Source organism: Gossypium arboreum, chromosome 10, assembly GCF_025698485.1.
Source record: "Gossypium arboreum isolate Shixiya-1 chromosome 10, ASM2569848v2, whole genome shotgun sequence".
Classification (NCBI taxonomy): domain Eukaryota; kingdom Viridiplantae; phylum Streptophyta; class Magnoliopsida; order Malvales; family Malvaceae; genus Gossypium; species Gossypium arboreum.
The window spans coordinates 119,797,496-119,824,802 of NC_069079.1; the positions used below are offsets into that span (position 1 = coordinate 119,797,496).

Here is a 27,307-nt window from a genome sequence, read left to right on the forward strand (position 1 = left end):
TGCCGTTAATTTTCCTTGAAAATAGACTCATATATCTTATATCCATAAAATTTTCAGAATTTTTGGTTTAGCCAATCAATACCAGATTTTTCTCAAAGTTTCCCATGTTTCACTGTTTGACTAATCTGACCACTTTTCATTACGAATCAAATTTCTCATTGTACAGAATTCAAAATATGTTCTTGTTTATTTAATTAGAAACTAGACTCAATAAGCTTTAATTACATAATTTATTCAGCTTCTAATTCATCTCCCACAATTTATGGTGATTTTCCAAAGTCACGTTACTGCTGCTGTCCCAAGCAGATTTATTACCAAATCACTCTTTCACACCTAACTTGCATGCTTGTTATTTAAACATGTATATCACCAATCAATCATCACATATCTATGATTTTACTTAAGTATAATCTCCATTTCATCATTTTAAAGCACAACATGTTAGCCGATTTTTCCCTTTAGCATCTAAGGCACATGCATGTTCATTGTTTGGCTCAACTTCACCTATCTTCCATTTTTCATCAAAAGAACATGAAACAACAACCATTTCCTTCATTTTAATTCATGACTAAATGCTCACAACACAACTAAAAATCAAAATATACTTCAAGAGTTAAGGTAGAATCAAGAAGAACTCATGAACCTCAAAATAGAAACAAGGTACCAAGAACTTACCTTCAATTTTCCTCCTCCTAATGACCGAATACTCAAGAGCTTTCTCCTCTCCTTTCTCTTCTCTAACTTCAGCTATAATGAACAAAGATGGACAAAACTTTGTTCTTTTCACCCCTTTTTCTTTTAATAAAACTTCATATTTCATCCATTTAATTCTTTAATACAAAAGACATGAAATTCTTATCATGAAACATTTACCTAACCCATTATCATGGAACATTTACCTAACCCATTATCATGAAACATTTACCTAACCCATTATCATGGAACATTTACGGTAACCCATTATCATGAAACATTTACCTAACCCATTATCATGGAACATTTACCTAACCTATTATCATGAAACATTTACCTAACCCATTATCATGGAACATTTACCTAACCTATTATCAATTTGTATCAATTTGTACCATAAATTATGGATATCAAGTGTACATTTTGTCTACAACAACATGATGACTGGCCACTTCATGTAAAATGGGAGGTTTGTCATGCAAATCCTCCTATTTTGCACTCCTATTTATTTGGCCACTTCAATTTAGCCTATAGCATTTTCAAACATTTTCACATAAGTCCCATTTCATAATTTCACCCCCTTTTTCTTATGGAACAAAAATTAACTAAAATTGTCGGGTTCTATCTTAAGTTTGGGCTTTCTAGAGGCCCACTAACATAATTAAACCTATGCCAACATTCACAGAATTCCCGAAAATTGGGGCGTTACATATATAATAAATAGGGCTAAATGAACAAGTAAAGAGAAGAATAAATGGCGAGGGATCAGTTGGTAGGGTTTGGTGGCAGCGGCCCGGGGGAGGAAGTCGGAGGAGGTTTCATCATTCATACCTCAACAGGGTTGCTCTTGCTTTGCATGGTTATTTTCTCCCTCTCTCTTATATCAATGGTTATTTTTGCTTGTGGTGATGACAACTTTGGGAAACCTAAAAGACGTAGTGAATGTGGAGGTGGAGGTGGATGTTGTGCGGGTGGAGGTTGTGGAGGTGGAGGTTGTGGGGGTGGAGGTGGATGAGGGTATCTTAAACATAAGCTTCTTTAGGATGCCAACAACATGGTTTGTTTGTCATAATGAATCATATCCTCTTCCTTTTTAGTAAAATAATGTATATAATATCGTCATCAACTTATGTAAAAAGGACATTGTTATCACTTATTTGTAAATACATACATAAATACTTGATTTGATATTTGGGTTAATACATACATATATGTTTGCAAGATTCATTGTAAAATTGTTGATTTGACTTTTGGATTAATGCATTTTGTCAACATGGGTTGATTTTAAAGCTTTTGATTGATTCACCTCTATAGTTGTAACGAATATATAGAATAAGTTCAGTGTAAAAATATTTTAATTTTATATATTTATAATTATCGTAAAATAATAGGTGAAGTAGTAAAAAATTAATATTTATTTTATAATTTTTTAACGACTTAAAGCTTACGGGTATTGGAAAAATATATTTTCAGGTCTTTATTTTCGAAAATCTAATTAAGTAAATATTTATTAAAAATATTTATGAAGTTAGTTGTGTGGTTAATTAGGTTTTGGCTAGATGAATTAGCTTGAATTAAAATTAATTAGGTATAAAGATTAGATTGAATATAGTGTAAAAGTTTAAATATAGACTAAAGGAAATTTAAGGGACTAAACTAGAATTAAACCATAAGTGCCAAGTGTGTGGTAATAGGAAAATACATGTGGAAAAATAAAATACATAAATTAGTAATAATTACTTATTTAATTATTATATAAGTAAATATTATTTTATTATTAAAATATTATTATATTATATTATTAAAATAAAATATAAAATAAAATAAAACATAAAAAAAGAAACAAAGAACAAAGAAACAGAATTGAAACCAAAACAGGGAAAGAAAGGAGAAAAATAAAGAAGGAAAAGAAAATGGAAATTAGGGTTTTAAAGATTCCAAGTTCAAGTGGTAAGTTAATTTAATCTCTTTTCTTATAATTTTGATATTTTTGAAATACTAGAACAAAATACTATTTGATTTATGTTAAAATTTTTAAAGTTAGTTGACTTTTAGATGTAGTTTATGTTGAATTAAGTGAAGAATTAGGGTTAATTAAATTGATAGAATTTCAAGTTAGAATTGAGAAAAAGATTGAATTGTAAAACAAATCATAAGTTTTATGTAGTAGGGACTAAATTGAAAGAAATTCAAAATTAGAGTTTTATGGTGAAATTAGAGAATTGAAATTAGTTTTAAGTGATAGTTGTATGAAAAATAGAGAATAAAATTATGAAGAAAATGAGGTTAGATTTGAATAGGGATTAAATTGAAATTTAGGTAAAAGTTGTGTATAAATTGAAATGTTCAATATGAAATTTTAGTGTATTCATAAATTTTAATTGTTTTAATTCCATAGCTAATATTGAGCCGGAGCCTCGACTAGAAAAGGAAAAGAGAAAGTCAACGAGGATTAGCTCAAAAAATACGGTTTGTATTTCTATAATCCGAAAACTAAAATTATTTGTTGTATTTATTATTATGTATGGTAAGTGAAATTGAGGTGAGTTTCATATATTGACATTGAATTTAATTATTTTGTGAAATTATGTTTATGATTGAAAAGTCTGTTGAATTGGAATGGGTTGAAATTGTATATTGATTGGAAATTGAATTATGTATTGAAATACCCTATTAATAATGTCGGGCTAAGTCGGATATAGTTGGCATGCTATAGGACTAGAAGTGTTCGGGGATACTTCGATTTCGAGTTGATGAGACATTATGTGTGATATTATTATTGCTTTGGATAAATCCGATGAGGTACTGAGTACCGTATTGTTTTACTTCGACATAGCTAATGAGGCACTAAGTGTCGTACTGGTGTGTTTGGGTTGGATCCGCGTATCCATTAAAGTCCAAGTCGTGTTAATAGGGATGTATGAATGAATTGATCAAATGATTGACATTGAATAATATTGAATACGAAATGGATATTGATATTGAAATTGAAATTGAGAAATTTATTGTGAAATGCTATTGAATAGCAATTGTGAGATTGAAATAGAAGATATGATAAGTTTATAAAATTGATTATTTATTGAATGATTTTTATTATGTATGATTATGTATATAAATATTATAATTTTTTGTTTAATAAATATTCGGATTATAGAAAAACCACTGAGTATATATTCAGCGTACGATTTGATTCCGTGCGTAGGTTAGATAAAGTCCAATTGTTGAATTAACATCCAAAGTTGATCCCGAAATTAAACACGTGGTGAAAATATGAAGTATTTTCTCTTTTGAGAATGACATATACCTAGATTGTCTTTTGATGTGATTTTGAGATGTGAATATTAATAGTGTATAAGATGATATTGGTTGATTTATATATATAAACATACGATGAAACATGGTTATTGTTCTCACAATTACTCAAATTTTAATATTTTAAAAAATATTCAGATGATGAAAGACCTATCATCTGACGCCCCAACTGCCTTATCTTGGTGCATAAGAAAATGTATGATGAATAATCCATATCAAGTCACACAAACACAAAGATTTAAAAAGCAAAAAAAAAGTCGTATTCCAGCCTTCCAGGAAACTTCTAGGTAGTTAATCCATGGAATACTAAAACTATTGCCTGAAAAGTCAATAGGATAGAAAAGTCTAAGTACCTAGGTTGATGGTTACCTTATATAGCTAAATGAACAAGTAAAGAGAAGAATAAATGGCGAGGGATCAGTTGGTAGGGTTTGGTGGCAGCGGCCCGGGGGAGGAAGCCGGACGAGGTTTCATCATTCATTCCTCAACAGGGTTGCTCTTGCTTTGCATGGTTATTTTCTCCCTCTGTCTTATATCAATGGTTATTTTCGCTTGTGGCGATGACAACTCTGGAAAGCCTCGCAGACGTTATGGAGGTGGAGGTGGAGGTGGAGGTGGAGGTTGTGCGGGTGCAGGTTGTGGAGGTGGAGGTTGTGGGGGTGGAGGTGGAGGTGGATAAGGGTATCTTAAACACGAGCTTCTTTAGGATGCCAACAACATGGTTTGTTTGTCATAATGAATCATATCCTCTGCCTTTTTGGTTAAATACTGTATATAATTTCGTCATCAATTTTATGTAAAAAGGATATTGTTATCACTTATTTGTAAAATACATGCATAAATAATTGATTTGATATTTGGGTTAATACATACATATATGTTCACAAGATTCATTGTAAAATAGTTGATTTGACTTTTGGATTAATGCATTTTGTCAACATGGGTTGATTTTAAAGCTTTTGATTGATTCACCTCTGTACTTGCAACGATTATATAGAATAAGTTCAGTGTAAACATATTTTAATTTTATATATTTATAATTATCGCAAAATAATCGGTGAAGTACTGAAAATTTTGATATTTATTCTACAATTTCATCAAAAATAATTAATAATTAATTTAATGTGAAGTATGTACTAGTTTTTTAACCTGTTTAATCAAATAGAATTGCAGCAAGTAGTAAATTGAGTTACTCACCCACAAAATTATTTAAAAAACACCCTTCAAATTAAAAAATATCTAATTTTTTTTCTTATTTTCTTTTAACATTTATAATAAGCTAATTTCGGCTTGACCAGTTAATAAAATAAAAGCCAAACAAATAAACAATTAACCAGTCCAAAATGAATGTCCATTTATATGTTGAACCCAAACTAAAATTAAACCAGCCCAAAATTTAAAACTCAATAACTTAAACTCTAATAGCCCAATTAACCCAAAACATTTCAGCAAAATAAACTCTAGCCCCCTTGACTAGCGCCGCACATCACTCTGCCACCGTTGCCCGCATGCCATCGCCGACCTCCATGCGCGTCTAACACTTGCAAAGAGAGATCAACACGCAAGACAGAAGAAACAAGAGCAAAAAGACAAAAAAAGATAGAAGCAAACAGTCTTAATGTTGGCTATAAAAGCAAAAAATAATTTCTTTGTAATTTTTTTACGCACATCAGTAAATCAAAAAGCAGAATAGAGATTTGGAAAGATTGTTGTTTTGATCTTTTTGTTTCTTTTATTTTCTTGTTTCTTTTTTTTATTTTATTTTTTACAAATTTATTTTAAGTATAAAAAGCGAAAAAATAAAAAGAAAGAAAAGAGTTACCTAAACTGACCCGCGATCTCGTCATCAGGAGCCCTTCCCCACGCCGAAATCAGACCAAGAGGGGATCGGGGGTCCTTTTCTTGCGTCTTTCTTGGGGAGAGGAGATTCGGCCTTCAAAGGGTTTTAGAAAAGGGTTAAAAAACTCTCATTTTTGTGCAGCTCCGACCACCATCCATTGTGGGTCGCGACAGTCCTGCCACGGCGGGTTCAAGGGGACAACGACAGACCAAAGCTGGGTTTGAAACCCTAGCAGAGAAAAAACGAGAGTTTTAAAAGTTTTTTTTTAAAAAGAAGCAACAGAATGAAATTTAATTTTTTTTTTTGCTTAAATAGCTGTGTAAAACGGCAACGTTTTGCACCCCCCACATGTATCAAAACGGTGTCGTTTAGGGGGGAACTCGAGACCCTACCCGCTAGTGGACGAGGTATGCGTGTTTCTAAGGACAAATGGGACATTTGCTGTTTAAATCCTTCCATTTTTTTTACACTTTTCAATCCAGTCCTAATATTGTTTTATATGTTTGAGATTTGTCCGCATAATTTATTTTTGGTTACATTTCAGTCCTGTATTGAAACGCTGCGCACAGGGGTTGGGGAATAATTTCCCAGTTAACCCCTGTTCCTTCGCATGCGTTCTATTTTAGTCCCTAGCTGCTTTTTATTATTTACGATTTACACCCCATGGTCTTCGATTTCAATTCAATCATTGACCTTTTATTTTAAACTGTTTCGTTATATATTTTTAACTATTTTACATATTATTTATTTTAAGTTTTTATATACATTATTTGTTTTAAACTTTTACATATTATATATTTTAAATTTATATACATGATGTAGTTTAAACTATTTTATATGTTATTTATTTTAAACTTTTTATGTTAGTTATTTTAAACTGTTTTGCATTATTTAGTTTAAATATTTTTTATGTTATTTTTAACTATTTTTATATGTGTTATCTATTTTAAATTTCTACATGTTATTTAGTTATACGATTTTATATGTTAACTATTTTAACTTCTCTTTTATTATTGTAAACCCTTTTATTATTATTAGTTTTAAGATTTCACATATTACTTATATTAAACTCTTTTTATATGTATTTTATTATATTATTTATTTTAAATTTCTTTTCACATGTTATTTAACTTAGACTCTTTTATATGTTATTTTAAAGTGTCTTATACATTATTTATTTTAAATTACTTAGTATATTATTTATTTTAATATTGTTTTACATATTATTTTTCTGAAATTATTTTACACTATTTACTTCAAATTGTTTTATACATTATTTTGTTTCGTTTTCTTGATTGTTAATTTTGGTTTCAAATAATATACATTGCGAATATTACCATTACATGTTCAAGAAATTATTTATTAACATCTTCATATTGTTGACATTTATTAACATTGCATTTGATTCGTGTTTTTATTATTCCATGCTCTATGTTACCTTCTTGTTTTATTTAGTTTAAATCACATCGTGTATTAAGCTCAAATGTATTTATCCGATATAGACCATTTTATTTTACTCCAAATAAAATAAATGCACATCGTTTAAGTATTGTACTCGCTATTATTCAAGGAAGGAAAAACTTTAAAACAATGCAATATTTCGCGTTTTGGAGATTTGAGGAGTCGTACCCTAACTTACAGGATTTCGATTCTCTCGTTAAACCTAAATAGAAAAATATCCTTTTAAATTTCAAAATACGCGAAATTTTAATAAAATTAAAGGCTAGCTTATTCTCGAGGGTTCCAAGGGTCGTGTCCTAACTTACGGGATGTGACGCTTTGTTACCTCGAGACGAGAGGTCTTTAACATTCTTTTAAATTTATTCAAGCATTTTATATTAATAAAAAAAGGGTTCGTATTTCTAATTCTTTCGAAATTTTCAATATTCAACATTAAGACATTAATTAATTGATTAGGTACCAATTTTGGGCGTGACGAGGATGCTAATCCTTCCTCGCACGTAACTGACTCCCGAGCCCGTTTTCTTGAATTTCGTAGACCAAAAAAAATATTGTTTTAATAAATCAAACATTTTATTAAAACGATCATTAGGTGATCCGATCACACCTCATAAAAAAGGATTAGTAACGACTCCCATTTTTCGTTTTCAAAATCAAGTCGACCCCTTTTCAAAAATGGTTTCGACAACATTCATCATTTTTTCTCAAAATTTTCTTATTCCTCGTACTTTCTCCATAAATTTTACAAGATAGATCATCAATCTTTCAATGTTTTTAAGTAGGTTTCTTTAATTTGGTAATTCTTCTTCTTTTCTTTTCAACCTTTAATCTTTAAAAATTTAAAATTGTGGCTTTACTTGTTATAAATTAGGATTTTTATACAAAATCAAGTTTTTATTGATGGATTTTATGCAAGATTAAGTTTTTATCAATGGAATGATTTTGGGATATTGATTTTGTATGGGATCACTAATATCTTGATTGATTTATATTTTTTAGATAACATTAATGCAAATCATTAAAGAAATTAGGCTTGATTGTTCGTATAATCTTGTATTTCGTAAATATAGATTAAAAATTAGCATTTCTGTTTAAAAATTATTATTGCTGGTGTGATTTTTGTATCTTGTGTTTTACATATTGCATTCTCATGGCACCAAAAAGTACTTAAGTAGCTTTTATTGTTGTGAAGGGAATTATATTTTATCTTGTAACCGTTGGATTAAAACCCTCAATTATGGACACATGTATAATGCATGATGCTATTACAAACTGTGATATAAAATTAAGTGATCAATTATGTTAAAGTGTCATAAGTATTAAAGTGTCATTAAAATAACGTGTAGATACCATAAGTTGTATTTATAATTGGGTTAAATATAATATTGGTATATTAACTTATCCACTTCTCCTAGATTGATACTTAAGGTTTCTTTTGTCCGAGATTGGTACCCGAACTTTTTCTCTATCAATTAGTTTGATAATTTTTTTATGCTGTTAAATCTGAGATAAGTGGCACAACAAGATTGTGACACTTGGCATGATGACATCATCATGATGTCATAATTTATTTTTCTATTTCAGTTTTTTCTTTTTCCCTTTCCTTTTATTCTTTCCCTTTCCCTTTCATTTTCTTTTCTCGTTCCAGTTTCCATTTTCTTTTATTTTTTTTCTTATTCTCTTCCTCTCTTTTCAAACCCTAGCTGTTGCCGACATGCACCATAGTCGCACTCCGATGCTATCACCGGCATTTGTTCTTCCTTCCAAATAACGGCACCAGTAAAAAAATTCTTCTTGCTCTTTCATTTCTGGTTTGTTTTCACAGAGAACTCCTTGAAATCCCATTGGGATTCTCCTCCGCCGATCACCTTGCTCCGATGTCGTCACCGCTTATTTCAGTTTCCTCACCAATTGGAGAAGTACTGAATGGTTTTCCTTTCTCTCTACTGCTTCTACTCCTATTTTTTTCTACTTTATTTTTGTTTTCAAAGCCTTTGGTTGTCGCTTCATTGTCGCTGCTCTTAGACGTCAAACCGAGCCACCACCATTGAATAATTATGGAACTTTGATCGTGGCTTCTCCTTATCGTGTCCAACGTCTTGACCATTTGGATTTATCGACTGTGGCCTAAATCTTAAGAACCCAAAAACTTGAAATGGGTCTTGGTTTTGATTTGTTTCTCATTATTTTCTTTTTGTTTGGTTGTATTTTTATAGATTGATGGATTTTTGTTTGTTATGTTAATTTTTTAATGGATTTTTTTTGTGATGTTAGTTTTCTTAATTTTTTAATGTACTGATGGGTGTTCTAATGTGTTTGTGATGTTCTGGATTTTGTGTTTTAATGGATTGATGAGTTTTATAATTTTTCTTTTCAATGCGAGAAATGTTAAATGAACCTAAGAATATTTTTTTATTACAATTTTTTATTGTTTTAATGTTTTAGCCTAGAAATGTTGAACGAACACAGGAAAAAAAAAAGAAAAAGTGACAAGAGGAAGAAGGAAAAAGAAAGGAATTATCGAAAAAAAAGAAAGAATAAGAAAACAAAATGAACCTAGGAATGTTCTTAATTTTTTTTTCAAAGCAATTTAGCAATGTTGAAAGAACCAGAAAAGAAAAAGAAAAAGTGACAAGAGGAAGAAGGAAGAAAGTAGTACGGGAAAATGAAGGAAATAAGAAAAAATTTAAAATATTTTTATTAATTTATAATATAATTTTTAGATTATGACATCATGTCATGTGTCACAATCTTATTGTGCCACCTGTCTCAGATTTAACATCGTTAAAAAAAAATCAAATTAGTTGACAAAAAAAAGTTCTGTTGCCAATCTGAGACAAAAAAACATATTGAGTACTAATCTGGGACAAAAAAAAATCTTAAGCATCAATCTAGGAGAAGTGGACAAGTTTAGGTATCAATATTATATTTAACCCTTTATAGTTTGATGAGGGGTTAAATTATAAATACCAAAAACTGATTTAATAATCATTTATTTAAAAATAAGTAGCGTTCTCAAGAAATGGATATATCTCATATTTTTTTTTATCCTCATCAGAGAGTTATACTAAGAGATAAACTATTTTTTGGAAGATTAAAACCTTTTGGGTAATCTCCAACAATGGATTTAGATTAAAACCTTCTGCGCAATCTCCAACAATGGATTCTAGTATGTTTTTGCGTATAGTTTTGTTCTTAATGATCTGACATGGTAGATCCTAGTTTGTTAATTTTATATCAAGTCTTATTTTACGGTTCTAACAAATGGCATCCGAGCCTTAACATGTCGAATACTTTAGAATCAATTTATTTTCTGTTATTTTTAGATTAATTCGTTGTTGAGATTTTATGAATTTAATTAATATAGGAATTTGTTGTTTCAATCATTCATATATTTAATCTTTTAGGATTTTAAATTTTTTTTTTTAAATTTTGATGCTTTTTAATCGAATTCCATGCATATTAAAATTCAAGCTGATTGAATTCAATATATATTTACCAATGTTTCGAAAAATTGGTTTTCGTATGAATTGCTTTTGATGCAATCCATAAAAGTTGCTTTGGTTTTTAATTATGTATGTATATATCATGATTTGTGCGATGGCAGTCAAAACGGCAATACCAATCCTGTATTAATTAGTAATGCTTGGTATTTTTAAATTATAAGAACATAGAATTCTCAAAAGACATGGATTGCTAATTAGTTTTGGAAGTGCATTCACATGATATTGAATGCTAGTTTTTAAGTTTTTTTTTTTTAAAATAAAGTTATTTTACTTTTTAACACCTAAATCTTATATATTTTAAGCATATGGAAAATTGACTATTCATTGATAATATATTATTTATACATGTCAGATGCTTTAGTGTAAATTTAAATGAATTACGTTTTGTAAGTATCAATCATGACATCATAATGATGGAATTAGCTAGTTGGTAAAGGAATTATTTTTATTCTATGACTAATTCATCATTATTATTTAAATAAGTTAAAAGTTAAGGTTTTAGTTCTGATTGTAGCATTACGACAAGCTTATTTTGGGATAGAGTAATAAAAAAAATACTTTTGACCTTTAACTGTTATAGAAATTCTTAAATTTGAATATTGATATATTTATATATATTTTAAAATAACTAAATTGAAACAATAAGTTGTCGAAGTTACCTCTGTTTTTGAAATTATTTTGTTTTAAAATATAAAAGGTTGTGTGCATGTAACTTAAGCCACGTTAATATTGATCGGCCCAAAGGAAGGTTGATATGTAATAAAATTAAATGTGCAATTGTAATAATAAACATGTGACGATTATTCGGTTTTACATGTGATCAATAAATTGGCCCTATATGTTTTTTCTTGTCAATCTTTGATTACTACAATAAGATATCACTTACAAGTTAATATTTTTGTCCAAAGATGAAATATTAATAGAGTTCTTGGTATCTTGAGATGGAGTTTTCCTTTATTCAAATTATTTTGGTTTAAATTTGAAGTCTTTTATGAGGTTATTTTGATTTATTCAACTATTATTATACTTGCTAATATTATTATATGCATTGAACCATTCAAAGGTATTATGCCTGATAAGATTACCATGACTAAAGAATTCATGGTTGACATTGAAAAGAGATTTGTCAAAAACGAAAAAGGTTACATCTAATTTCAATGTGATATATAAAGAAAAATAAGAAAGTTGTGGATACAACATCACAAAAGAAACAACAAAATGATTCAACTAAGGATGGTTATTTATTTATTTTAGTATATATATTTCGATACAAATTGTATATTTGTATTATATTTAACTTTGATGTATGATGTTTTGGAATAAATATATGTACATAAATATACATTATCTTTTAATTTGATTGAAAGATGAAATTAAGAGAAATATTTTGAAATAAATAAATTTAGATTTTGGCTTTGAGTTTTAATTAAGGATGTTTAATATTTTAAATATATTAGTTGGAACAAAATGCCACCAAAGTGACCTATTTTGCATAGATTACTTTATTTAAAATATCAATATGATTATATGTATTTGTGATTCATGCATTTATTAATTGACTAAAAGGCAAGTTAATATTTGGCAGAATTTCAACGACATCTGTGGTGATAAATGTGTGACAGATTTCTACAACAAGAGTATCGCTTATTATTAATATTACTGTCCAAAAACTTGATATTAATGTTGTGTTTGGTACCTTGAGATGGAATTAGTCATTATTTTAAATTTATTGTTTACTTATAAATGTTGATATAAGCTTGTTTTTATTTATTTATGTTCTATATTAAGTTAGCTCATCTTCTGGTGCCACAATATCTGTTATGTAACACCCCAAACTCGGCCCAGACATTATGACCGGATCCGACATGCCACATCGAAGCATTCAAAACATTTTATATTGTTGATCCAGAAAAACTTACTTAGTGTTTTAAAAGATAATTTCATTATAGGTTAAAGTGAATGGAAGTCATGCACCGGTAGGAAACCGAAAAGAGGTGGTGAGTCCATCGGACTACTTAAGTACCAAGCTCCCTTCGGATCCAATCCTAGACATGCATACCGCCATTGCCACACCTTAACGTCAAGGATATTTCTAGGAAACCGATTTGATTAAGTCATTTTTAGGAAAAGTGATTAATTTTGGAAAATACTTTCATTGCGGAAGCTTTGCTTGTTGTCGTGTTATTTTGAAATTAATTGTTGTTTTTGAAAACGCGCCCTAAAGCTATCCAATTTCAACAGTTAAAATAAGTAATACCTATCTTAGTAATACATATTAAAACCATCAAAAATAATTAAGTGGCCTTATTACAACTTGAAACCCAAATCATAAAAATAAAAGAAAAGATGTCCAATTCACCGGAAGAAAACAGGAATTTGCAGAACGTGTGGTCACTCTGAATTCCCTCACAGCTCCAAGCCCACTATGGTTGGGGTTTACCTACGCGGATGAAAAATAAGGGGTGAGTTTGGGAAAACTCAGTGTGTAAAATAACCCAACCATAGTCTAAATCAGCTCAACCCACAGAAACAGAATAAGTTTGCCTTAGCCCAGAATAGAAATTCAGAATAAAGCCCATAGGCCCATAACAGAACAAAACAGATATTACATGTTTATGTAGAAACCCAACCCAGATTCATCCATAACACCCCCGTACCAGCCTTACACCATGTGGGGAGACTACTCGACCCACCCAACTGCTACACATCACAGAAATCGCAACGAGGCTGCCAGATATTGTGACGAAGTCACTAGATACAGATATTGTGGCAGAGCCACCAGATCAGATAATTGTGGTATAGCCACCAGGACAGATATATGTGGCAGAGCCACCAAATCAGATAATTGTGGCATAGCCACCAGGACGCTTCCTCCATAGGATAACCCAAGTCCCCATGCAACAGATATATAATCATGGCATACATTATACAGAATCAGATCGTCATACTTTTCAGTCAAAAGTAACCCTAAGGGTATAATGGTAATTTTGCATACATAGGGGTATTCAAGTAATTTAACTATTCTTAAGGTTTTCATACATAACATAGCCATTTACGTCGATCGAAACACTTACAGCTTTTCTTACCAATTTGGGCCCGTTGGCCCATTATCCGTTTTTCGCCCATTAAGCCCAAAAATATCGAAATGCACAGAATCGCGCACTCTGCAGTCTTATCACTTTAATTTACCATATACATCAAACTATTAATCTCATGAGCATTCACACACTCGCAAGATCTCAAAATACCAGCTTTTCGGCATTTCGGCTTTTCGGCTTGTGCCGATCTAGTCTATAAGAGGGTGTTAGTTACACACATGCATTTGCGATATATCGACAAGATCCACACGAACCGCCTACAATTGGATTACTAACACGTTAATCTAACTATTCAAATACAAACTACGATTAACCCCTTACAATATTCGGCCAACCACACCTACAGATCATAGTAAGCTTATAAGAAATCAATAAGCAACTCATTAACAAATTTTTGTCAATGTTTACCACATAATCATAATTTCACTGCAAGCTGTCTTCCTGAGCAACAGTCACTAAATCATTTATAACTGGAGCTACGAAACTCCAAATCAAGTGCCGTTAATTTTTCCTGAAAATTGACTCATATATCTTCTATCCATCAAATTTTCAGAATTTTTGGTTTGGCCAATCAATACCAGATTTTTCTTAAAGTTTCCCATGTTTCACTGTTTGACTAATCTAACCACTCTTCATTACAAATCAAATTTCTCATTGTACAGAATTCAAAATATATTCTCGTTTATTTCATTTGAAACTAGACTCAACAAGCTTTAATTTCATAATTTATTCAGCTTCTAATTCATCTCCCATAATTTATGGTGATTTTCCAAAGTCACATTACTGCTGTTGTCCCAAGAAGATTTATTATCAAATTCACTCTTTCACACATAACTTGCATGCATGTTATTTAAACATGCATATCACCAATCAATCATCACATATCTATGAATTTACTTAAGTATAATCTCCATTTCATCATTTTAAAGCACAACATGTAAGCCGATTTTTCTCTTTAGCATCTAAGGCACGTGCATGCTCATTTGTTTGACTCAACTTCACCTATCTTCCATTTTTCATCAAAAGAACATGAAACAACAACCATTTCCTTCATTTTAATTCATGACTAAATGCTCACAACACAACTAAAAACCAAAATATGCTTCAAGAGTTAAGGTAGAATCAAGAAGAACTCATGAACATCAAGATAGAAGCAAACTACCATGAACTTACCTTCAATTTTCTTCCCCAAGTGACCGAACATTCAAGAGCTTTCTCCTCTCCTTTCTCTTCTCTAACTTTCGGCTATGATGAACAAAGATGGACAAAACTTTGTTCTTTTCACCCCTTTTTCTTTTAATAAAATTTCATATTTCATCCATTTAATTCTTTAATACAAAAGACATGAAATGCCCATCATGGAACATTTACCTAAACCATTATCATGGAACATTTACCTAATCCATTATCATGGAATATTTACCTAATCCATTATCATGGAACATTTACCTAACCCATTATCAATTTGTACCATGAATTATGGATATTAAGTGCTCATATTGTCTACAACAACATGATGGCTGGCCACTTCATGTAAAATGGGAGGTTTGTCATGCAAATCCTCCTATTTTGCACTCCTATTTATTTGGCCACTTCAATTTAGCCTATAGCATTTTCAAACATTTTCACATAAGCCCTATTTCATAATTTCACCTCCTTTTTCTTATGGAACAAAAATTAACTAAAATTGCCGGGTTCTATCTTAAGCTTGGGCCTTCTAGAGGCCCACTAACATAATTAAACCTATGCCAACATTCACAGAATTCCCAAAAATTGGGGCGTTACATGTTAATACCAATTTTATACTCATGCTTAATGGGACCAATTTCAAGGAATGAAAATGACAATTACTTATAGTGTTTAGCTATGTGGACATAGACCTTGCACTAAGGAAAGAACAACTTGTACCTTTCACTGCTGCTAGCACCCCTGATGCTAAAAGGGATTTTGAGAGGGGGGATTGTTCAAACCGTATGAGTCTAATAATCATGAAGCACATCATTCCAGAAGCCTTTAGGGGCATAGAATCTGAAGAGATTACTCAGGCCATTGATTTCTTTAAAAGACCTCCTAGTCATTTTACTTTCCAAGAAATATTCACATTGTGGAAGACTAACTTCCTTAAGCATACTTAAGGGACCATCTTTCACGAGTCTAGTGATTCTTTCTTAGTTAATATGACCAAGTCTTAAGTGTCATAGTTACCCCTTATTAGAGTGAGAAGTTTTAAGCTTTTTATTCACTATTTCAATTTAAACCATTGAGTAGTTATTTGGTTTGATAAAGTTGAGATTGTTTTCCATCCATCCATTACAGATTAAAGAATGATTTCTGTGAATAGTGATCCCTTTATTAAATGTCACAGTATAACCATCATAAAATAAACATGCTACAGAAATTAAATTCCTCTTAAAATGAGGTATATAAAATATGTTTTTAAAACAATCTTCCTAAAATTATCAAAATGTAAAATAATTTCTCTCACTGCTTCTACTGGAACATAACTCCCATCTTCAGTCCACAATGAGAGGCTCCTGCCACGCAGACTTCTAATTTCACTGAACCCCTGTACAAAAACACACACACATGGTTAGTGGCTCTAGAATCAATAACCCAGTTGACAATTGATTCTTACACTAAACAAGCTTCAACCACAAAGATTTTCATACCTTTGCCCTTTTCAACTAGTTAATTCAAATACTCCTTATAGTTTGATATGAAATGCCTTTTCCTGTTGAAGAAGACATATTTGATCTTTTTAGGATCTTTTGACTTCTTAGCCTTCTTCCTATCCACATGAGATGGAACTGAAGACTTAGTTGGCTTCTTCTTTCCTTTAGCTTTTTTCTTTCCCTTAAAGGACGAGAGGCCCACAACTAAGTATGCCTCAAGTTTCTCTTGAACCGGCTTACAACCATTCAGCATCAACTCATAACATTGTAATTCCTTTATGAGTTGTGTCAATGTAAATGTCTTGTTCTCTAAGTTGTAAGCAGCCTAAAACCAACAAACTCTTTGGTTAAGATTGACACTATTTCAACCTGAATGTTCACATCTAGTTCAGCCCCATTGTACTTCGCTTCCGCAAAGAATCCTATAAGCTTAAACATATGTCCTTTGACTGAAGTGTCAGGTTTCTGCTGAGAGTTCATCAAATTTGTACTAACGGATTGTCTAGCCAATGCAAATTGGCCTCTGAGCAAATCTTCCAAATTTTTCATGATCTCTTTGGTAGTACAGAAATTCTTGTGTTGCTTTTGCAACACACTACTCATGCTCGGTAACATATAACATCGAGCAATCGAGTCAGAATCTCTCCATCGATTTTTCACTTTTGGCTAAGCTTCAGGAGGATACGTTTCGTCAAGAACGAATTTGTGTTTCTCACAGATGAGAACTATTAGTAAGTTCCGTTTCCATTCTCAAAAGTTATCCCAATTCAATTTATTCTCAATACGAATGCTAATAAGAGGAGTAGGAGACATATTTGAATTGAAAAAAAAATAAAAATTCATTAATTATTATCTTTGTATTAAGCAAATATTTTCATTTCAACAACATATCAAGAATGCAGTATGATATATGGGTCTTGTATTAAAACCTTGAAAAACATTTTTCTATTGCTAGAATCATTCTCACACCCATCAATCATGTTGTCTTGCGGTCCCATGATTGACTAGCAAGAACATGAATTACATCTAATTAGTTTGTGAATTTTAATTCTCAAGACTCCACATGAACCGTCGACCGTTTAACGTTTGGTCATCATATCTAGCTTATATCGTTTATTGGGAAACTATTTAATAAGTGAAGATCTTGAGTGTGTAACCATTGACTTAACACCCATCATGAACACGCTTTCATTTGTGACTAATTTTGGGACAATCTCACTGAGAGTCATGTATGACTAGTTATCTTTAAAAGGAAATCTCATCCAGTAAACCCACATGATAAAGTTTACCTTGGGATGCGGTCATGGTAGGAATCGACTCGAAACTTTATCATGCTATCACTTAGGGACCATCAAAGGAGGTCAAAGGTATTATTCAAGGACCTTTTCCCACTCAATATTTTAAAATAACATGCAATGTTTTTTTTGTAATCTCATATTTCAAGTATGTTTATACAATATTCCTAATTGCCTTCTTACCTAATCTAATGACATGCTTGTAATATATGCATGGCAAGCTATGAAAATTTTATAATATTCACATTCATTTATTCACAAAAATCCATCAATCATAAAACAAACAATTTTGATTAGTCATAGTTTTTCTTTTGAGAGAAAAACCTAAGAAGTGAATGTGAACCGTGCACCAGGTAGGGTTCCAGGAAAGGGAGGTGAGTCAAATTTGACCGCTTAAAAACCAAGCCTTTCCTAGTTGGAGTCAATCCTATACATGCACCTTCTCATTACCACACTCCTCACAGTAATTGAATAACCTAAATAAATGAATAGAACAATACAACATATGTATTTTCTCATTACCACACTTCTTATTTTTTAATCGGTCAGCCGTGGATCATCTCATATATATATCAAAATTATAATAATGCATAATATAAATATTATAAAAAAATATAAAATAGATATATAAGGAGATAGGTAATTAAAATAAAATTGCCAGCCAAAGTTTCCATGGTTCTATTTCTAGAAAATAAATGAAAAAAATAAAATTACATAGTTTTTCGCCACAAGACATTCCTTGGGTCTTCAACCGTCATCATTCTATCTTCTCTTCGTCATTGACTTCTTTTGAAAAATTACATTTAAATCCAATGTCCGTTTCCGGCTCACAAGAATTCTATGAATTAAAAAAAAAAAGTCATACATGAAGATGATAGTCCACGGTCTATTTCTTAAGAACCAAAACATTGGTAAAAAAATAATTATATAAAAATATATAATATCGCATCAATTCTCATATATAACTCAAAACATGCATAAGATCTAAAGAATATCACTTTCTATGTAATCAAATCATTCAAGAAGAAGATAAAATTATTATGATTATCTATTTATATTTATAGATAGAGCAGTACCTAGCTATGATACCAAATGTTGGAAAATCAAGTTTGGAAAATGCAACAAGAAATAAATTTAGGGAAAAACTAGAGTTTTAAATTTTTTTCTAAAATCAGAACTTAGTTGTGATATCTAAAGTAATAAACAAGCAATCAAAATTGTACATTTTCAATTCGTCTAGGATGAACACTTCGAGTGAGAAATCTTCTCCGCTATCCTCAAGCTCATATCTGCCGAGTGTGGGTCCGCTTCGAATCAAAAAATCTTTCACAAAAATTACTAGTGGGATAATTTCACAACTTCTCCAAACTTTTGAGTCAAGTTGTAAATAAAAAAATTTATCTCTAGAAATTTTCTATAATAATTTCTTTAGAGAATTTTCTCTACAACTTCCTCTTAAATTCAAGTGTATATAAATAATAACCCCAGGACTCTCTTTATATAGGAGAGTTTAGAGAGTTTAACTATGTTTAAACTTAATCACATTAATATTAAATTAATATAATATTTATCAAGATTAAATTTAATATTAAATTTTATTAAATTAATAGAATATTTATCTACAAGATAAAAATTAAATTAAATTAAATATTAAGATAATCAATTTAATATTAAATTAATAAAATGCTATTAAAATAAGTATTAAATTTAATTTAATATTAAATCTATTAAAATAATATTATTTTTGGAATAGTTAATCTGAAATCAAATTCTCTAATAGAGTTTCAATAGGAGTGTAATTCTTCCACTACTCAACCACCGAAGAACCACTACCGCTGACCATTTTCAGGCCTCAGAATGCTGCCACTGACACCCCGAGCAGGTTTAGTTGCTGTAGATTTGATCTAGGCTAGTGACGGCCCGGCCGGTTTAATCCAACCACTACTTGGAGCGTCGGCCCAGTTCAACTAATTTTTGAGTCTTGGTCTTGATTTTGGGCTCTTGGGCCTAATTTACGGTTTCAGGTCTAATTTTTAAGTTCAATTACCCATTAGGTCAATTGTTTGACTTGAAAATTAATTTCCAAAAACATCATATTACTTTTTATTAATTTTATTTTATTTTATCAAAATTAATTTTTCCCAAAAATCACTTAGATTTTCCAAATTAATTTTTCAAGAAAATTATTTAATCAAATTCTCTAATTGAACAATTCTTACGACTGCCCAATTTAATTCCACATCGAATAAATTCACTCAATTAAATTATTTGCAAAGTCATAAAATTTTCTTCTGATTCAAATATAGTCCGATCGAGCTTTTGTTGAGCTAGTAGAAGGACCAATCGAACATATACAATTAAGTTCTAGTAATTGCAAATATATCTAAAAGCATCGTTTCGATAATTCGCAATTACTTAATCATGGAGTTAATCCACAAGAAGTACAATAATTGAAAACTCCTTATTGTATACTCTTTACAAAAGCAATTCATCCAACTGTTTTGTCCAATGACCTCGTCATGTGTGTGTTACCCTCATATGATATCCTTAATTCCTTTGAGTTAAATTCGTTCACTCAATACAATCATATTTTATCTCATTGTCACCTTTGTGTCTTTTTAATGATTAATATGACCACTATTAACAAATGACTATGATAAATTGCTCATTCTAGAACTAGCAACACGTGGTCACGTTCCATATTTATCAATCCACACAATGCCAATGTGCGAATATCGTTAACACTGTTGCTAGTAAAGTCATGCCATACACAAGTCATGTACCCAACATACCAGCTACCGGCTTGATCATCTTTAGAGCATAAGCCCCACTTATATCAAAGCACATGAGTTATATACACATGGTTAGTGACTAACTCAAAATTTAGGTAAATCATACCATGAATGTCACAAGTGAACTAATTTACAAATGGAGTCAGAATTAATTCATTTTGGATCCAATCCAATGTATCATTCTGCCAATGAATACATCTATGTCTCTACCCATGGAGTCAACTGCTCCGGTAGCCAAGATTAGCCTTCTCCTCAATTGGAATTGTAGGCGACATAATAATCCTCCTTAGTATTTGAATCAAATACTCACTTTGATTCTTTTATGAGATTATGGATTTGTTTAGATTATCTACTGAAGTAAGTTATTTTTCTCGCAATGTAAACGTTCTTACAATGACACTTATTATCAATTTGAACTTAGACAATCAATAAACTAATATTTGCTTGTCACAATTTCATTATGCATGTAAAATATGAAAGACAGAAATACAAAAGATATAACAATGAAATATGAAATTTATTTATTCATCGTTCAAATACATAAAAAACAATTATATGTTTACTACAATATAGGCACATTTCCCAACAGAACAAAGTTTGTAGCATGCTTTGAGGTACCAAACCATGGAATATGGTTGCGAAATTTTGTCATTGGGCTGCTTATTTTGGGGAATGTAGAAAGTCCACTCAAATTATTTTGTGACAATAAGTCAGCATTGTTGTATTCCAACAACAACAGGAGCTCATCTAAGTCAAAGCATATTGACATATAGTTCCTAGTTGTGAAAGAAAGAGTGCAAAGTGGATAAATATCCATAGAGAACATTGGGACAAACTTCTTGATAACAGATTTGCTAACAAAAGGTTTACCATCCAAGGTCTGTCATGAGCATACTACTCATATGAGTGTTATATTATTTGAGGACATCATGGTTTAATGAGAGTTTGTATTTTATTTGCTTCATGTTTGTTTTCAGACATTTACACATTTGGTTATTTTCTTATTAGAAATGAAATATTCTCAATTATGGACACATATGTATAATGTATAACGCTATTATAAAGAGTGATACAAACTTAAGTGACCAAGTACCCAAAACTGATTTAATAATAAGTTATTTAAAAAGAGGTAGTGGTCCCCAAGAAATGGATATATCTCATATTTCTTTTTCATCCCTATCAAAGAGTTATACTAAGAGACAAACTATTTTCTTGGAAGATTAAAACCTTTTAGGCAATCTCCAACAATGGATTCAAATTAAAATCTTATAGGCAATCTCCAACAATAGATTTAGGTATGCTTCCGCATATAGGTTTGTTCTTAATGATTTGACATAATAAATCTTGATTTGTTAAATTTTATATCAGATCTTATTTTACGGTTATAACAATCACTACTTACGAGAATTACGAAATGAAATTTTCTTGTGATAAAATAGTATGCATAAAATCTAATTTTATTTGTATTTAGTAATTAGAAGATTTAGCTTGTAGAAATTTCTATTAGTCTAATCATATCATATATATATATATATATATATATATATATATATATATATATTAAGTTTTAATGTGTTTACACTATAAAAGTTGAACATGTGGCAAGAAAAAGAAGAAAACATTTGTGGAGGAGAAAATTACAACATAAACCTCGTCTCTTTTTATATAATTTTTAATGGTATTTTGCAAATTATATTTTATAATAAATCCTCCCATTTTACTTAGATTCAATAATTTTTGCAACTTTTAAAACTTTTTTAATAAATCCTGCAACATTTTTAAAAAATTATATAATATATTCAATATTTCATAATAAATCCTCCAACATGCTTTTTTATATTTTAATTTTTCTCACATCTTTATATAGCAATTTAAAAAAATTAAAATGCTTTTTAAAATTAAAAATTTTAAAACGATTTAACTAGTATATTTTAAAACAAATTGTTTAAAACAACTTTTTTTCCCAAATTTTATAAAAGTTTAGATAAATGTTTAAAATATATTAAAAACACTTTACAATTTGTTAATTAAATATGTATACAAATTAAATAGATTTTCTATTGAATTTTATTTAAATAAAATTCCATTTAAAAGTAAAAAAATTGAAAAATTATTATCGTACTAATTTACGATTCTATTGGTCCGGTATCATTCTTTAGATCCATACAACCCATTCAAACATCATTCGTGAAAATAAAATTGGATGGAACTACCGAAATGCTGGAAAACCAAGAATAGTGAAACAGTAATCTCTCCGAAGGCAAACCAAGACAATTACCAAAATAGGCATACTAGAATAGACCATACTATCGACAAATTCAACATCAAAGCACGAACCATACAATGGCACAGCATCATCCTACCAAAATAAGACAACGCAAGATGGTAATGATCCTCAAACCTTCACCCCCACCAAAAACGTATAAGCCAAACCTAGTGTGATCAACATTGAAGCCACATACAAACCAGATGATCGAAACAGTATCACAATTGCCTACAAGTGAAAATCGATAACACCACCCAAACAGCTGTCATGAAGGGACTGCAACCAAACCCTCTTAAAAACACAGACCTCAACACACATACCATTCAAATTAAACAAGTTGAGGTCGAGCCACCCTCTTTAGCAGGTTGTATTCTTTTGAAAGTCTTTAGGCTGCAATTTGTGTTCCATGTGTGTGTACAGATAACAATAACAAAGGACCATGACAACAAGCACAAACCTCGTCTAAGCTAACAACTTCGTACAATAAAACCTTTTGTTCTTGGCAACGAGCTTCTCATGAAAGCCTCCCTTATTTTCATGGTGTCGATGATTTGGAAGTGAACTATTCAACTGCCAATTTTGACTGAGATTCAATCATCTTTTTACTCTAATGTCTTCTTCCTCCAGTATTAAAATTCATTTGCTTAGCAAATGAATAAATAATTCTAATATGTTTGATTATTTATTTTATATTTTAATTATAATACTTTTTATTTTTATTTCTTTATGTTTTGATTTTTGATTTTTTTAATTTCTTTTTATTCCAATTTGGTTTTTTCATCTGAATTTTTTAAAAATTTAATGAATATCTGCTATGCAGGAAGGAGACCAAGGGATCCACACTAGTTAATTAAAGACAAAAATCATATTTGGGGAAACCTTTAAGCTAGTTGTTGCATGTAAATTGTAATACAAAAGTCTCAAGTACATTGATTGAAGATGGAGGCATTGCCGTTTAGTAGCTTGCATTATATTAAGTTAGCGGATTATATGTTTATATTAAAGAATAAATTAGTTATTTTGTTAAAAAGTCATTTATTTTTATTTTTAATTGATGATGTGATGAAATAACCAAATAATAATATATTGTATGCAATGTGTACCTCATACTAGTGTGACACATTTTGGCACAACAAATATTTAAAATTTTCAAAATTTTCAAAAAAAAATAAATTTTAATAATTATTTAAAAATCATGTCTAAATTGTCCAAGTTCATCTTATACATTGTTTTTAAAATAAGTATACAAACATTATAGAAAATTGTTTAAAAATTATTAAAGTTTATAAGAATTTTTTAAAATTATTAAAATTATTTAGAAATTATAAAAAGTAACATCTAGAATGAATTTAGATAATGGTTGTCCAGGTTCAAATGAGCCTAGACAACCATTTGTTTAAATTCATTTTAGAGTTTTTTAAATAATTGTAAAAACTTTATACATAATTATAGAAAATTATTTAAAAGTTATTATGAACTATAAGAAATTAACAAAATAAAACTCATTCGTATGACTAATTAAAATTCAACTTGATTAAGAAGAAAGATATGTGTATGTGTATATTTGAATTCTTTAAATATGCTAAATGCGTATATATATTCAACTTTTTAGAAGTTAATCAGTATTTCTAATTTCTTAAAGTTCTTAATAATTTTAAAGATTCTTCTATAATTATTTAATAATTATTTAAGAAAATATTCTAAAATAAACTTTAACAAATGGTTGTACAGATTCATTCAAGATTGGACAACTGAATCTGGACAACCATTTGTCTAGGATCATTTTAGATGTTGTTTTTAATCGTTTTTAAACAATTCTCTATTTTTTAAATTATTTTTTTGAAAAACCATATCCAGGTTAAAATGAACTAGGACAATCATTTATTTAGGTTCATCTTGGATGTGGTTTTTAATAATTATATAAAAAATTAAGATTTTTTAAAAATATTATCACGTCAACATGAGTTATACATGACATGCCACATGTTAATGTATGGTTTTTCCATTAGCCACAAAAGCATTTAACAATAGAAATTGATAGAATTTTAACAGAATGATGAGTTTGTTCTTTAATCTAACATATAATGATTAATTTGCTCATATTTTGAGTAGAAGAGATAAAATGCAATACAACTCCTCATACAGTGACATTTATAGTACGTTTATCTAATCCTACATATCCTTTAATTCCAAGTCACTTATTAAAAAAAAAGAAGCCAAATCATCACTTAATTACATTTATGAATGACATTTCAAATGAATTAGTCAATTTGTACTTTTTTTTTCTTAACATACAAAAATTAATTTACTCATATTTTATTAGGATGAGTAAAATATAATCGGTTTTTTAATATATGTGCTTGTTGACCTGCTATACCTAAAATTAAGGTAAGAGAATTAGAAAAATAATAATAAATGGTGATGACTTCTCTCTCTTTTATGAATGCTTATTTTCGCTTGTGGTGTTGACTACTCTGAAAGCCCTGCAGGCATACTAGAGGTGGTTTTATATATGTATACTGGTACCGCCGGTGGAGGTTGTGGGGCTAGGGCTGGGGGTAGAGGTGGAGCTGCCAACGCCCAACAGCATTTTTCTTTTATATAATGAAAACAGCATGGTTTCTTTGTAACATAATGCAACATGTCCCTTGCCTATTTTCAGAATGATTTCGTCAGCTTCATGTAAAAAGTATATTGTTATTTGTAAAATAAATAAGGGTAAATTACACTAACAGTCACTCGATTTTGATGTAGCTGACAAAACAGTCACCTTGATTTTATTTTTGTCACTTAACTTTGAAAAAGTGACAAAACAATCCTTTTTTCCGTTTTCTGTCATTGACGTTACATCAAAGTGACATGGCAGATGACGACGTGCTTGGTGTCAAAAAAACCTCTAGCTAGCCGGTTACCACCAATTTAACAACCCTATTAGAACCAATTTAGGGTTAAGAAGAGAAAAAGAAGAAAAAAAAAGGAGGAGAAGAGGAGAAGAAGAAGAAGAAGAACGAGGAGAAGAGAAAATGGAGATGCCTCATGTTTTCAAATCAATCCTGTATTGCATCTCTGCCAGTGATTCCTCCAAACTTCAAAGGTAACGATCTAAGGCCAAAGCTTTAACCCAATTGCTTCATATTCTTTTGCAGTTACTCAGGCATGGCTGTTGCAGCTTCAAACCAGGATGCTGTTGCTTTGGGGGTCACATTAACACAAGGGGAAGGTAATTTACCCAGGCTTTTCCTCACTTATGAGCATGGAAGGTAATATTCAAATCTTCAAATTTTGAAGAAATGACCCATTTTTTGCAAGATTTTCTTTTCTGGATCTTTTCCAAATTTTTTCAACTCCCTTGTCGGTTCAACCGATGGGTCAAATTTTTTTTCTTTTTCATTGATTCGGGTCTGAAATAAATTTTATCTGTCTTTATTTTTGGGTGTTTTAATGAAGCTAGGATTTATGTATTTGGTGGTTGCATTACATCTTGGAAAAACATGGTGTTTCAATAATGGAAGGTTATAGAGAAAGAGAGTCAAGAAGAAGAAGAGCAAAGACATGGTGTTTCAATGGCAAAGAATCAGACCCCGCCAAATTAGGCAAAGAAGACTTTTTTTTTTTTTTTGCAGTCTCTTCTTCTTCTTCTTCTCCTTGTTTTTAAGGAGGGTTTTTTAGAGTGTTTTTTTCAATTTCTTTTTAAATTGGATGGGTTTCCACTGTGGACATCTCACGTGGCAAGTTAACTGGCCACTTTAGCAGTTAACTTTCCACATCAGCGGTCCCGTTAAGACACCAACGGAAACTGTTAATCAGTGACGATTTTGTCACTTTTTTATAACATTAGTGACTGTTTTGTTATTTTTCAAAAGTTGAGTGACTAAAATGAAACCTAGGTGACTATTTTGTTAGCTACCTCAAAGTTGAGTGACTGTTGATGTAATTTACCCAATAAATAAATGTTATATGTTTAAAAGATCCAGCATAAAATCGATGAGTAGATATTTGAATTTTATGATACGGTGATTTATGCAATTTGTCAACATGGGTTGGTTTGACTGGTATCTATATTTACAGCCAATGTGTAGCACAAATTTACTGTAAAAATATTTATAAATAATAAAAATTTTAATATTAAATTATTAGTAAACAATCATTTTAAGCTTTATTTTTAAACAATTTCATTCTTTTTTCAATAATAACATATGGCCAGTTATTCCGACTAACAATCGAGCAGGGCTTCTTTAATTGCCATAGCTTCAACAATTTCAACCAAGCCTACATAAAATGGATAATTATTATCATGTAGGATAATACTATTAGAGTCACGACATACCACTGATATACTTGTAAGCGGGTTATTTGGAACCATAGATACATC

At 30.3% G+C, this 27,307-nt stretch overlaps 1 protein-coding gene and 2 long non-coding RNA genes across 4 annotated transcripts; 2 read left to right on the forward strand and 1 right to left on the reverse strand.

Annotated features, from left to right (window-relative positions):
* Window positions 1-4,411: 4,411 nt before the first annotated feature.
* Window positions 4,412-4,684, forward strand: LOC108488124 (uncharacterized). The gene has a single exon (XM_017792430.1). It carries the CDS (start codon window positions 4,412-4,414, stop codon window positions 4,682-4,684), a length of 273 nt encoding a protein of 90 aa, XP_017647919.1.
* An 8,278-nt stretch (window positions 4,685-12,962) lies between these two features.
* Window positions 12,963-15,241, reverse strand: LOC128281460 (uncharacterized). The gene is made up of 2 exons (XR_008271672.1): window positions 15,084-15,241; window positions 12,963-13,252 (listed from the first exon to the last, which is right to left on the reverse strand). It is a non-coding gene; the product is annotated as an uncharacterized LOC128281460 (long non-coding RNA).
* A 10,065-nt stretch (window positions 15,242-25,306) lies between these two features.
* LOC128281455 (uncharacterized) lies at window positions 25,307-26,916 on the forward strand. 2 transcript variants are annotated; one of them, XR_008271667.1, is made up of 3 exons: window positions 25,307-25,990; window positions 26,082-26,195; window positions 26,383-26,916. It is a non-coding gene; the product is annotated as an uncharacterized LOC128281455 (long non-coding RNA). The 2 variants fall into 2 exon arrangements; XR_008271668.1 differs by having other exon boundaries at window positions 26,387-26,916.
* The last annotated feature ends 391 nt before the right edge of the window (window positions 26,917-27,307 follow it).

Bases quoted from the DNA above. Each gene is read 5' to 3' on its own strand.
- LOC108488124 (XM_017792430.1), top strand. From the start codon at position 4,412: ATGGCGAGGGATCAGTTGGTAGGGTTTGGTGGCAGCGGCCCGGGGGAG.